Source organism: Colletotrichum fructicola (assembly GCF_000319635.2).
Source record: "Colletotrichum fructicola Nara gc5 chromosome Unknown KSG_Nara_v1_contig04, whole genome shotgun sequence".
In the NCBI taxonomy this organism is placed as follows: Eukaryota; Fungi; Ascomycota; class Sordariomycetes; order Glomerellales; family Glomerellaceae; genus Colletotrichum; species Colletotrichum fructicola.
In genome coordinates this window covers 5,999,510-6,012,786 of record NW_027094054.1, presented here as the reverse complement: position 1 = coordinate 6,012,786, position 13,277 = coordinate 5,999,510, and the positions used below count along the sequence as shown (strand labels likewise).

General features: G+C 55.8%; 4 protein-coding genes across 4 annotated transcripts; 2 read left to right on the top strand and 2 right to left on the bottom strand.

The window, feature by feature from the left end:
• Window positions 1-663: 663 nt before the first annotated feature.
• apr-4 (Subtilisin DY) lies at window positions 664-3,215 on the top strand (the record flags this gene model as incomplete). The annotated part of the gene is made up of 6 exons (XM_032028545.1): window positions 664-774; window positions 820-2,306; window positions 2,355-2,558; window positions 2,621-2,708; window positions 2,757-3,025; window positions 3,095-3,215. 6 exons carry the CDS (start codon window positions 664-666, stop codon window positions 3,213-3,215), a joined length of 2,280 nt encoding a protein of 759 aa, XP_031891724.1.
• A 294-nt stretch (window positions 3,216-3,509) lies between these two features.
• Window positions 3,510-4,558, bottom strand: klhl40a (Kelch-like protein 40a; the record flags this gene model as incomplete). Its single annotated transcript, XM_032028544.1, has 4 exons — window positions 3,510-3,907; window positions 4,061-4,142; window positions 4,267-4,393; window positions 4,530-4,558. 4 exons carry the CDS (start codon window positions 4,556-4,558, stop codon window positions 3,510-3,512), a joined length of 636 nt encoding a protein of 211 aa, XP_031891989.1.
• Window positions 4,559-5,553: 995 nt separating this feature from the next.
• Window positions 5,554-8,018, bottom strand: bglD-0 (putative beta-glucosidase D; the record flags this gene model as incomplete). The annotated part of the gene is made up of 2 exons (XM_032028543.1): window positions 5,554-7,850; window positions 7,904-8,018. 2 exons carry the CDS (start codon window positions 8,016-8,018, stop codon window positions 5,554-5,556), a joined length of 2,412 nt encoding a protein of 803 aa, XP_031891990.1.
• A 2,002-nt stretch (window positions 8,019-10,020) lies between these two features.
• CGGC5_v008564 (Iron-sulfur clusters transporter ATM1) lies at window positions 10,021-12,187 on the top strand (the record flags this gene model as incomplete). The annotated part of the gene is made up of 2 exons (XM_032028542.1): window positions 10,021-12,055; window positions 12,108-12,187. The coding sequence occupies 2 exons, from the start codon at window positions 10,021-10,023 to the stop codon at window positions 12,185-12,187; spliced, it is 2,115 nt and encodes a 704-aa protein (XP_031891728.1).
• Window positions 12,188-13,277: the final 1,090 nt, after the last annotated feature.

Genomic DNA, 13,277 nt, shown 5'->3' with positions numbered 1-13,277 from the left:
TGCGCGCGGAGAGAAAAGAGACCCAGAAAAGAAGGTCACATTGCTTCTGGGATCGTCGTCGGATCGGCCGTCGTACCTGGCAGCTCGGCCGACGCCGAGAGAAAGTCAATTGGAGACGCTGGCGCTGGCGAATCATCTCGTGGCGATTTTCAAATGGCTGTGGGAAAGGGTAAGCTATTCGTGAGGCCTTGTTGAGTGCAGTGCCCGACCGAGCATGTTTGCGCAGGTTGATGATCCTGGTCTTCTGCATGGGTTGTTCTTGGCGATGTTGGTTTTGGGAGGATGTTTTTGAAGGTGAGTGCATACCTTTTGATTTGTTTCTCCCTGTTGTCTATGTTTGGTGGATAAGAGTGACTACAGATACGACTTGAGGACCCGGTTTCTCGTAATGCTGAGCAGTTATCTCGACCTGGTGAGACCACCCCAGCCCGGGAGACGACAGAATCGGGACGATGCCGCTTGCGACTTGCCTCTCCGAGGTTGGATTGTCTGCAGGAACGAGCGCAATTGCACCCTTGATGCGGGGCAATAGATTGCAACGGCGGGGCGAACTTGCGCGATGAGAAGGTGGTGATGGCGCATGTCTGACAATATTAAGAGGCGTGACTCCCGTCGTCACGATGATGGGATGCCAGTGTTATCCACGGTGCATCGACAGACAAGATGCGATTTAATGTTCTGCTTCCGGCCCTGACGTTCATCGTCGGGGCCTTGGCCCAAGATGAGGAGGACATCCAGAACGAGCCCAAGCGCTTCATCGTCGAGTTCAGCAATGTAAGAAGTCTTCACTTTACATCAAATCACGACTGACCGAAGCAGGGCGCCAACACTCTCACCAAACGCGACGAACTCGCCTCGGAAGAGGGCATCACCGTCCTCAAGACATTCTCCTCCTCGCTCTTCTCCGGCGCCGCCGTCGAGACGGACACCCACAATCTCGACTCCCTCCGCACCCTGCCCGCCGTCGCGGCCGTCTGGCCCAACAGCTACGCGCACCTCGTCGCGCCCGTCAAGCGCCAGGTCGCGGTCGAGCCCGGTGCCGCGGGGAGTTACGCCGTGCACTGGGCCACGGGCGTCGACGAGCTCCACGAGCAGGGCGTCCGCGGCGACGGGGTCAAGGTCGGCGTCGTGGATACCGGGGTGTGGTATAACCACTCAGCCCTCGGCGGCGGGTTCGGTGAGGGGTTCAAGGTCGCGGGCGGGTGGGATCTGGTTGGTGATACGTGGGCTGTCGGGAGCGTGAAGACGCCGGATGGGGACCCGGTCGATCAGCAGGGCCACGGGACGCATGTTGCGGGGATTATTGCTGGTGAGGCGGAGACGGGGTGGACGGGCGTGGCGCCTGGGGCGAGGCTGTATGCGTACAAGGTGTTTGGCGCGGGGGACGGGACGGATACGGCGACGCTGATTGACGCGTTCCTGAAGGCGTATGATGATGGGATGGATGTGATTCATGCGAGTATCGGAGGTAGGGGCGGGTTTGCGGAGAACGCGTGGGCGGTGGTGGCGAGCCGGATCGCGGCGGAGGGGGTGGTGGTTACCATCTCGGCGGGCAACTCGGGGAATGGCGGCGCGTATTATGCGAGCAGCGGCAGCTCGGGGGAGAATGTGATTGCGGTGGCGAGCGCGGAGGTGAAGAGGAATGAGAGCGGGCAGGTGATCCAGCCGAGTTACTTCACGAGCTGGGGCGGGTTGTATGATTTGAGCGTCAAGCCGGATATTGCGGCGCCGGGGACGGATGTGTTTAGCACCTGGCCCGGGGGCGATGGGAACGAGTTCGTGCTGCTTAGCGGTACGAGTATGGCTGGGCCTTATGTTGCTGGAGTGGCGGCCTTGTACATCTCCAAGCACGGCGGACGGGGCGTACACGGTAAGGAGTTTGCGAAGGATCTGGCGATGAGGGTTGTCTCTTCCGGTGCTTCGTTGCCGTGGTTGCTGTATGGTGGAGGCTCGGATGAGGCGTACCGAGCGCCGTCGCAGCAGGTCGGCGGCGGGCTGATTGATGCGAGGAAGGTGTTGGGATACGGCACGAGTCTGGAGTTGACCAGGTTCGGGCTGAATGATACGGCCAACTTCCGGGCGAGTCAGGGGGTGACGGTGCGGAATGGCGGGAACGAGAGTGTGAAGTACAACTTTGAGGTGGAGAGCTGGGCTGGGTTCGAGATGCTGAGGCCGTTTGATGCGAAGGATGTAATGGAGACGCCGAGGATGCGGTATCGGCCGGAGATGGTGCCGTCGAACATCACGGTGACGGCGGGAGTTCCTGAGGTGTTCGAGTTGGGCCCCGGAGAGACGAGGAAGGCGGAGTGAGTTCATCACCCACTATTGTGTTTGACAGTCGCTGACGATGGCAGGTTTACCTTTGAGATTCCGCAGGGTGTCAACGAGACGGCGCTCCCAGCTTATGGTGGTCGAGTCCTGGTCAAGGGGAGCAACGGAGAGACTGTCGCTGTTCCATTTCAGGGGCTGGCGTTCGACTTGAAGGAACAGATGCAGAGCGCCTTCCATGGTATATATCCGGGGCTGAGGTCTACAAGTGCTTACAGCAACAAGACGACGTGAGTACGAAGCGGGGAATGTATTATGATAAAATGAATGTTGTGCTAATCGACCATCACAGATTCAATTTCAACACTGCCACCGGCGCGCAAGACTTCCCCATGATGTTCATGAAGATCAAGTGGGGAACCAGAGAAGTCAGATGGGACGTAAGTACTCTCTCAGTCTCATGAATCGTAGCACGCTCTGATGAAAAGTATATCTACGAATCCGGCTTCGAGAACGAGCGCGACTGGGAGTACCCGCCTGTCCCTGGACAAAAGGGGTACATCGGGTCGGCGACGTCGTGGTCTTCCGCGGGCAGCGTGTCGAGCTTCAACCCCGCTCGTCACAATGCCAGTGATACCTTCTCGTTCCCGGTTACGGACCAAGGTAGGAACGCGTTGACTACTGGCGGCTTCACGACGGCGTATTACTGGTTCGGGAAGATGGCGGATGGCACGCAGATTGCCCCTGGCAATTACACGTAAGTCGAACTCCCGGCTTGGCAACCGACAACGATACCAATGGGAGATGAGGCTAACATTTGACATAGCATGAGGTTCGCTGTATTGGTCCCGTTCTCTGACCCTCTGGAGGCAGGTAGTTGGAAGGGACTGACAACTGAGTTTACGGTTCTGCCAACCGGGAACACGACAGTTGCTCGCAGATGGTAGTAATCAGAAATGGGATCAAATCTTGCAACTTTTGTGTTAATTAGCAGACTTGCTTTGAAGCAAGCAGATATTTGAGGCTGAAGTATCATACACGCGCTCCGTCCCCATCTAAGACTGCTGCAAATAACTAGTTGTGGGTGAAAAGAAGAGAAAGCCAAGCGAAAGAAAGCTGCAACAAACCCCTTAACGCCAGATAACGCCAAATTCAGTCTGATGCAGATGAATGAGTCTCTATGACCTGATAGAGCATCCAACCATATGCTCCAATCGTCAATATCACCACCGCGCCATCGCTCACTGAAGCCTCGTAGTGCCGTCCTTAATCAGCTTGAGCATGGCATCAGTGCCGAACTGGTTGTACTCCCTGCAAAGAGTCTTGTACTCGCGCATGTTGATCGCCTGCTTGCGGACGAAGATCTTGTCCAGGGTGATAGCCAGGAAGGCGTCCTTCAGCTTATGCTTCTTTTCATACTCAGTGTAGATACACCGGCCAGCGTCAAGCCAGTCTTGGGGGTTGAGGGAAAAGCCCTGGGCCTCTGCTAGGCGTCCGTTGCGTGGGACTACCTTGTTGGTGAGGTAGTCCATGACCTCGTCGCAGAGCGCCTGGACGTTGAAGTAGTCGCCCAGGATCCAGAGGCGAGCGCAGTTGTGCAGGATGGTGTGGGCCTTTTCGAAGGGCTGGAAGTTCACCTCTGTGTTTTGTTTGTCAGGACAAGTGGACAAGAAAGGGGGTGAACTAGGTAGGGAGATGGCAGTGAAGAAATGCGAAAACAGTGACAAGGACGACAGGGACAACAAAGAGGGGCGACAAAGACGAAAATGGCGCCATGAATTGGGGGACTTACTGCCCAGGTAGATGAACCTGATAAGCTGGTCAATCTCATCAGGCGTGTACTCTGTGATCTCGACCTTGCTGATCTTCGCCTCCTTTGTCAAGTTAGCATTGGGCATGCACGGCATTGATATGAAGATGCACTCAATTCTTGATTGGATGGCGTACCCAAAAGTTCAAAAAGGAGAAAAAGGGGCAAAAGGGTGAAGATGCACTCACTGGCCAGTTGTTCAAGAGAACAGACTTAAAATAGGAGGAGCGCGTGCAGAGGATCGTCTTGTGGAGGTTCCAAGACTTGTCTCCGCAGATGACCATGCAGTCAGACAGGATGCCTGACATGAGGAGGCTAGAAAGGAATACAAGTTAGAAGCAGCATGAACAAAAAAGGTAGCACGTGCTAAGAGTTTTGCTCAGGTGGAGAAGGATAAACAAAGAGCGAGGGTACTTTATTTAGTGAAGAGGACCTTACGGGGGAAACTTACTATTGATCTTGATCTCCGAAAGGGCTCATGGCGATGAAGTTTGAGGTGTGATTTGACTTGTGAAAGTCTTATGTTGTTCCTGGAAACCTGACTGAGATGGTCTTCTGTGTTGGGGCGCGTGCGGTCTGCTACTTGAAGGTGTATATGTTCTTTTGTGAAACTATAATGTGTGGAGGTAGAAGAACGAAGATTGTGACGTTGAAGATGAATTCAAATAGCTGACGGCTTAGAGGCTGCGAGCTGTTCACTGAGTCAACGGCAACGGCAGCTGCGATCCGTTCTCTCGCTTGCCTCGTCTTGAGCTTAATGAACGATGGCTTTGAGATTGGGTTTTTCCAAGGTGTTTGAGTGTCTGAAATGCAAAAGTCACCTTGTAGTATTAGCGTGAAAGAAGTGATGTCTTCCAGGTCGCTCCTGTTGTGGTGTGTGGTTGGAGGGGGAAGAGTTGAAAGCTGCAAGTGGTCGGGTTGGGAAGTTTGATGGCTTGAAATAGGCCTACGACTCTCGATGTTCGGTGGAGAAGAACCTGTGCTACTATGGGTTGGCAGGAGGAACTGGAAGGAAGTCGCGATGGGTGTTGATTAAGTTTGCTCACACACGATCTCGGAAGTTGACGTTTAGATGTTGAGGTTAAGATATATAATACTGAATCACTTTAGTTGAAGGTGCGCGGCAGTTGCTCAGAAGGACTTCGAGACAGGCTTGAATCGAGACGCAGAATGACGGCTGCACGTTTCCAGTTGCTGTTCGTAGCAGAACATGAACATTGAAATCTGACATTGAGCATAGGACGTCAGCCAAGACATCACTGAGCCATCCATGAGTTACATAAAATTTCACGTTGAGCTTCATCGGAGATTTGAAGATTGAAATCAAATGTTTACAAAACAACGCTTTTATCTAAATGCTGTTCTATCCAACGTCAGGAACAAGTCTAAGGTATCTATATGTCTAAAAACATGTACATGAAGAAACGGTGTAGTAGTCAATCATCAACGAAGGAGTCCTTCTCTGCAGAGACAATCTAAACAGTGATCTGGGCAGTGCCGCGAATGTCGCGGGAGCTGGCACCGACGGAGAAGGTGTAAGTGCCCTTGGCGACGGCCCACTGCTGGGCGGTGGTGTCCCAGTAGCTGAGGTCACGGCGGCGGAGGCTGAAGGTGACATCGCCAGACTGGCCGGGGGCGACGTTGACCTTCTCGAAGCCACGGAGGACGCGGGTAGGCTGGGCAGCCTCGGCGGGGAAGGTGACGTAGAGCTGAGCGACCTCGGAGCCCTCGATGGCGCCGGTGTTCTGGACCTTGGTCTTGACGCTGACAACCTCGTCCCAGAGATCGGCCTGGCCACCGGGGAACAGAGCGCCGGTGGGGTACTTGGAGCTCAGAGCGGTCTGGTTGGTGGCGGTGGCATCGACCTTGTCGTAGGAGAAGGTGGTGTAGCTAAGGCCGTGGCCGAAGGGGAAGCGGACGGTGGTGTTCTTGGAGTCGAAGTAGCGGTAGTCAATGTAGACGCCCTCGGAGAACTCGCAGACTTCGGTCAGGCAGATCTGGGCAGGGTAGTCGGTGGCCTTCTTGGCGATGGTGTGGGTGACCTTGGCGCTGGGGTTGACGTCGCCGTAGAGGACGTCGGTGATGGCGTTGCCGGACTCCTGGCCGAGGAGGCCGGAGTAGAGGACGGCGGTGACGTTCTCGTTTTCGATCCAGGCGTCGAGGACGCGGGGGCCGGCGGTGTTGACGATGACGACGGTGTTGTTGCAGTTGGAGGCGACGGAGGTGACCATGGCGTCCTGCTCGTCATCGTAAAGGAGGCTGCGGTCACCGCCCTCGCCGGAGTAGGAGTTCATGAAGACGAGGCAGACCTCGGAGTTCTCGGCGTAGTTGGAGAAGGAAGGGGTGGTAGCGGTACCCTGGCCGAGGTTGCCGAGGCCGCCGCCGCCACCACCACCCATACCGCCGCCAGTGCTGTTGCCTCCACCCATGCCGCCTCCGGTGGTAGCGTTGCCGGTCATGCCGCCAGGGGGGCTGCCACCGCCGCCGCCCATGCCGCCAGAAGAGGTAGAGGTGTAGGTGTTGTTCAGGAGCCACCAGATCATGCTGTTGTCCTCAATGGCGCGGGCAGTGATGGCCTGGAAAGGGGTAACGAGGTAGGGCAGGGACAGTTGACCGGAGCCAGTGCCGGAAGCAAGGTGGCCCTGGTAGACATCGGAGTCGGTACCCTGGACGCTGAAGGGCTGGTTAGGGCCGGCGAGAGCGGGGCCGGCGTGGGAACCAAAGAGGGAGATGGTGCGGGGCTTCTTCAGGGGAAGACCGAGGCCGGAGGTGTTGGAGTTCTTCAGGAGGACGATGGACTCCCCGGCAACCTGGCGGATGAGCTTGGAGTGGTTGCCGCGGACGTCACGGTACTCGGTCGAGCTGGAGACGGTCTCGGGCTGCTTGCCGTTGTCGAGGCCCACGGAGTAGTAGCCGATAACGTTGCGGATGGCCATGTCGTCGAGACGGTCCTGGGTGAAGCTGCCGTTGTTGATGCCGGCGTTGAGGATGTCCTCAGTCCAGTAGTTGCTGGAGCCGTAGTCGAGACCGGCGTTGGCGGAGCCGTAAGAGGTGGATTGGGAGTTGACATCGGGGAAGACGAGACCGAGGAAACCCATCTCCTTCTTCAGGACCTTGCTGATGAGGTCGTTGTTCTCGCAGCAGAGAGTGCCGTTGACACGGGTCATACCGCACATGACGGCCATCATACCGGACTTGACGCCGTCGGCGAAGGGCCAGGAGTAGAGCTCGTGGATGGTCTTGTCGTCGGCGTTGGAGGTGTAGACGGCGGAGGTGGTGGCGGAGATGCCCGAAGAACGGTTGGTCTCCTGCTCGTTGAGGAGGAAGTGACGGCCTCCGGCAATGACACCAGCAGAGTTCATGCCAGAGATGGCCTTGCCCATGGCAATACCGGTCAGGTAGGGGTCGGCAGCGAAACTCTCGGGGGTTCGTCCGCCGTAGGGAACACGGCCGAGAGGGCCGGGCTCGGGTCCGTTGATGAGGTTGTAGCCCATGCCGTAGAACTCGTCGCCGATGGCTCTGAACTGCTGCTCGATGAGCTCGCGGTTCCAGCTCATGGTCAAGGCGTTGGCCATGGTGAAGCCGGAGACGTAGAAGGCGTAGTTGATGCCGGAGACACCATCCTTGTTGGCGAGAGCAGTCCAGGAGCTGCCGCTGGTGCTGTTGCTGGTGACGCTCTGGCCGGTGATGATCGAAACCTTGGCAGCGTTGTCGAGGGTCGCGACGAAGGCCTTGGCCTTTTCGTAGGCATCGTTAAAGTCACCTAGCTGGACTGAAGATGATGTCAGATTCAAAGACTGAAAACTCGGGGGTTATAAATAATACCATATCCGTCAGAGAGAATAGCAGAGGTAGAGGTGGAAGAGGAGTTGGAAAGAGCGGAAGTAGAAGAAACGAAAGTAAGCGCCGCAAGGGCGCGGGATGAGAGTGAAACTCTCATGTTGATCCAAACGAACGGCAATAGTCTAAAGAACGGATGATGGGGTGAAGTTGAAACTCTTTCGTCTGAAGATTCATGATTCGAGTTTCAGTCTCTGGTCAAGTATTATATACACTTCTTGGCAACTCCATTGCCTCGCTGCGCCGACGTCCGTTGCGCGGCCGCTGGGGCGATAAGGCCGAGATGTCGGCCAGTCTAGTTCACGATCGCAATGACAGCGCCCCATCGTGGTGAGCTTCCACGTCCCCCGGCCCGCCACGAGGAGCGCCACAATAAATTAAGGCTCAGGGGCGGATCTCCATATAACCTCATTGTCGGCGGGTTTTCTGGGACGTTGGCTTTAAAGCACCCGGGAATTCCGGACAGTGAAACATAAATAAACGAAAACAGTCGAGAAGACGTTCATGCCAGGCCGGAAAATCCGGGCTCTTTGTATGTGCGGTTGCTCTTCTGCCCACATACCGCAGCGCACAGAGTTACGCGGCGACGCGTGGCGGCTCCGTAAACGGGGCCGGACGGGGACACCTTATTATGCTGTTCCCTGCAACCACTCAAGCATCATGTCTATGTGCGGCCAAAAGCCATCGGAAACCGGCCGCTGACATATCGTCTACCGCATTTCGACATCTTCTGCAGGGTTAGCTCCGAGTGCTTGGGTATTTGAAGAGTGGGATGCCGCGGCTCGATTGCCTCCAGAGACGGCCTGGAAAGACGTAAAGAACATCATGACAATGGCAGCACGGCACAATCTTGCCTCGGAAAACTTGCCGCCGTGACGCAGCCCGATTCGTAGATGGTAGCCTCCAATGAGTGTCCCCGCTGTACGGCCGCGCCGATAATGTGATGGAGACACCCGGTTGCAACCGATGAAGTGCCCGTTGGAGCAATGATCGTTGGTTCACTGAGATTAGATGAAGGAGGTGGCTGGAACACAACGGCCATTCCGGAAGGGTCGATGAGGAAGACTGGATGAACGATAAGGCAGCGGGAATGCGGCACAGTCCATCTCCAACGGGCTCTAAACCAAACAAGCTCTCGGCAATCAGAGTAAACAACTGCGCGTGGCGCCTTGGCGAGGTCGAGGAGGCTTACCGCAGCTGCGGCTCACTCACGATATGTGGGTGCTGGGCGTCCTTGTCCGCATCCCAGCCCCTGTCTGCCGGCATTGCAGACTGCAAAGTCGCGTAAAATTAGAAATCTGGTAATCTTGGGTTCCATGTGCAGATCACTCCGATTTCTCCGAGCGGCTTTTGAGAAGAGATTTTGCCGTTCTTTTCTGCCCGCTTGACACCATCGCAGCAATCTTTTTACGGATGCACAGAGAAAAGCATCAAACTGATTGCCATGCTCGAACAGAAGCGCCCTCTGTTTGCTCCTGAGCTCAACATCACATTAGTGAGAGCCGTCGAACATGCTTGAAGTCATTTTTGAGAAAATGAATATTCAACAGATTGAGTTATGGACCGCGGAAGACCCAATCAACTAACAAAACCCACTTGAGGCCAGTGGTTGAGATGTACAGTTGAAGAGGATGATTCTCGGTGTGGATATCGTTCACCGAGTGCGGTTTCGGTCACGGGCGGTGAGAGACCGGGCACCTCTCCGGTTCCAAGGTGTGGGGCCAATAGCAGTGGCCGTCAAGGTGCCTTAGGCGCCACCAATTGCATCATTCCGACCGAGGAGCTCGAATAAGCCGAGCCGCTGCTTGCGACTTTTCCGCGTTTTTGTGCACAATCGCCGTCCAAGACCCCCCGAGACACCCGGATTCTGGTAAATCTCCCTTCTTCTCTGTCAAGCGGTCTTTTGCCTCCTTTTCTGGACCAGATCATCCGCAGGTCGTGGTAAGTTGCGGCAATTTCCTACCCCTCCGACGATCGCAGGGCCTCCTTCGGCTCTCCTTATCGATTAGCTCGGCTCGACTCCCGTCCCCCGCTGCGACTGACGCTTTTCCTGCAGAGTCAAGGAGGAAGATGATCGTGTTGCGGCGCCGGGCACGATCACGATGATAATCCGAGCCGTTCACAAGGCTCCATTGGCCTGCCCTCGAGGCCTCGGTCACGCGAACCTCTGCCGTCCACCATGGCTCCCTCAAAGCCCGCGAGCCCCTGTTCGCATCTTCCAAACCAGCGCCCCTGCGAGACGCGAACAAACAAAGACTCCAGCGACGACGAAGCCAAGCGATGATAGCCCCAAAGCGACCGCTGCGAAGGCCACGCAGGCCAAGAAACCCCCCGCCGATCCCCTCGCGACACCCGAGAAGAATGCCCAGGAGCAGCGTAAGGCCGACTGGGCCATCATGAAGGAGATGTCGAGATACCTCTGGCCCAAGGACAGCTTGAGCACCAAGGTCAGGGTCGGACTCGCCGTCTCCTTGCTGATTGGCGCCAAGGTCCTCAACGTGCAAGTCCCCTTCTACTTCAAGAGCATCGTCGACGCCATGAACATCGACTTTGGTGCGACTGGCGGAACGGCAGTCACCATAGCAGGAAGCATGATTTTGGCATACGGCGCAACAAGAATTGGAGCTACAGTGTTTCAGGAGCTGCGAAACGCCGTCTTTGCCTCTGTGGCTCAGAAGGCAATCCGCAAGGTGGCCTGCAACGTGTTTGACCATTTGCTGCGGCTGGACCTCAGCTTCCATCTGTCCAAGCAGACGGGTGGCTTGACGCGCGCAATCGATCGAGGAACCAAGGGTATCAGCTTCTTGCTGACGAGCATGGTCTTCCACATTATCCCCACGGCTCTGGAAATCTCAATGGTCTGCGGTATCTTGACATGGCAGTACGGCGCCAAATTCGCCGCCATTACGGTGCTCACCATGGTTGGCTATACCGCATTCACGATCTGGACGACGGCTTGGAGAACAAAGTTCCGAAGACAGGCAAACGCGGCCGATAACAAGGCGTCTACGGTTGCTGTGGACTCCCTCATCAACTACGAGGCCGTCAAGTACTTCAACAACGAGAAGTTTGAGGTTGCGAGATACGACCAGGCACTCCAGGCATACGAGAAGAGCTCGATCAAGGTTGCCACCTCGCTGGCCCTCCTCAACAGCGGTCAGAACATCATCTTCTCTTCGGCGCTGACGGCCATGATGTACCTGGCGGCAAACGGTGTTGCGCAGGGCAATCTCACGGTCGGTGATCTCGTCATGGTGAATCAGCTTGTCTTCCAGCTGTCGGTGCCTCTCAACTTCCTCGGATCCGTTTACCGTGAATTGCGCCAGTCGCTGCTTGATATGGAGACTCTGTTCAACCTGCAAAAGGTGAACGTCTCCATTAAGGACGTGGCCGATGCTAAGCCCCTGGCCCTTTCCAAGGGCGGAGAGATCAAGTTCGAGAACGTCACTTTTGGCTACCACCCCGATCGCCCTATCCTCCGCAACCTGTCGCTTACCATTCCCGCTGGCAAGAAGGTGGCAGTCGTCGGCCCTAGTGGTTGCGGCAAGTCCACCCTCCTTCGCCTGTTGTTCCGCTCCTACGATGTTCAGTCCGGTCGCATCTTCATCGACGACCAGGAAATCCGCCAAGTCCAGGTTGACTCTCTCCGCAGGTCCATTGGCGTTGTCCCTCAGGACACTCCCCTGTTCAACGACACTATTGAGCACAACATCCGATACGGTGACATGTCTGCTCCTCAAGAGCGCGTCATTGCTGCTGCCCAGCGTGCGCGCATCCACGAGATCATCGAGCGCTTCCCCGATGGATACCAGACCAAGGTCGGAGAGCGCGGTATGATGATTTCTGGCGGTGAGAAGCAGCGTTTGGCCGTTAGCAGACTGCTTCTGAAGGACCCTCCTTTGCTCTTCTTCGACGAGGCGACCAGTGCTTTGGATACCCATACCGAGCAGGCGCTCATGCTCAACATCAACAGTATTCTCCGCGAGAAGTCGCGGACTAGTGTGTTTGTCGCGCACAGATTGCGCACAATCTTTGACGCGGACTTGATTATCGTCCTGAGGGAGGGTAGTGTGGCTGAGATGGGTACTCACAGGGAGCTGATTGATCGGGGCGGACTGTACGCCGAGCTTTGGAGTGGTAAGTTGTTTCTAGCCCCATCTTGCGACGCTCATACTGACACCCGACGAAGCCCAGGAGACTTTGTTCAACGCAGACGGAGAGCGCGAGGTCGCAGAGGAGGACGCGCAGAAGCCACCTGCTGGTCGCTGATCTTTGAGATTTTTGTTGAATACCACTTACCGAAAAATCGTATTCCATGTTCACAGTTATCGCATCATGTGAGATCTTTCATGTGAAGTATCTCCGACTTCCATTTTCTCAAGCATATTGAGCTTGATGATGGGGCGTGCCATTTCGTCTGCTCTGGTTGGAAAAGTCCGAGTTTAATGGCATAGTAACTGAACTGAATCTCCCACACCAGTCTTTCCAGGCAGAGTTCCTCGGCAGCCGGCGCGAGAGGCTAATGGCTTTTAGTCTTAGCTACGGCACGCGATGCGAAGCGAGGTCAACACTAATTAGCATGGGGATGGGAAGGCTTGTCTATATCGATCCCACCTTGCCAATTTCAACGGAAAGGACAAAATCTCCGCGCCGGGATGGGCCGCTCTCAAGTGGGACGGTCTCGGGTTCCCTAGCAAGGCGAACCGTTTGAGATTCCGCATCATGAGGGGTGGTGAGGGATGCCCGGTGTTTGTGAAGATGCGGCCGGAATCGATGCAACATTCCGCACAAGAGTTGCACATCGCGCTTAGAGAGGAAGTGAACCCCAGCCATGATTTGGTACTAAGAAAACTCAACGCGGTCCGTCCGATCATCATATCATCATGCACTCGAGCCCCCTCAACTCCCGTTTTCTGCTGCCGAAGTGGACCCAAACGGACTAGACGGACTGATGAGCCGGCCCTCAGCAGTCGTATCCGCATACTCAAAATGACTCTTGCTGCATGAGCCGCGCAAGTCGTGGTGAATCATGTCACTAGATGCTCGATTTCCCCGGCCGGCGGCCCCAGTTCAGGGACCGGAGAAAACCCACTGGTCTCCGCTTCAAGTTTCGGCGGCATCCCGTCGAGTCCGAGTCGCCGACCCACTACACGGAGATCGTGAGCGGTCTGCTGGCCGGTCGACATCATGATGCGCCAGTAGTGTGATGTCTCCCAGACCAGTGGCGGATTTATAATGGCTTGTGATTCCCATCTGATGCTGCGTTTTTGGCTTGCGATTGACTTTGGATAATCGCATCATCCTGCTGATCGTTTTCTTGGTGGTGTCGACTTGCCATCTGATCTCGCATCAACCACAC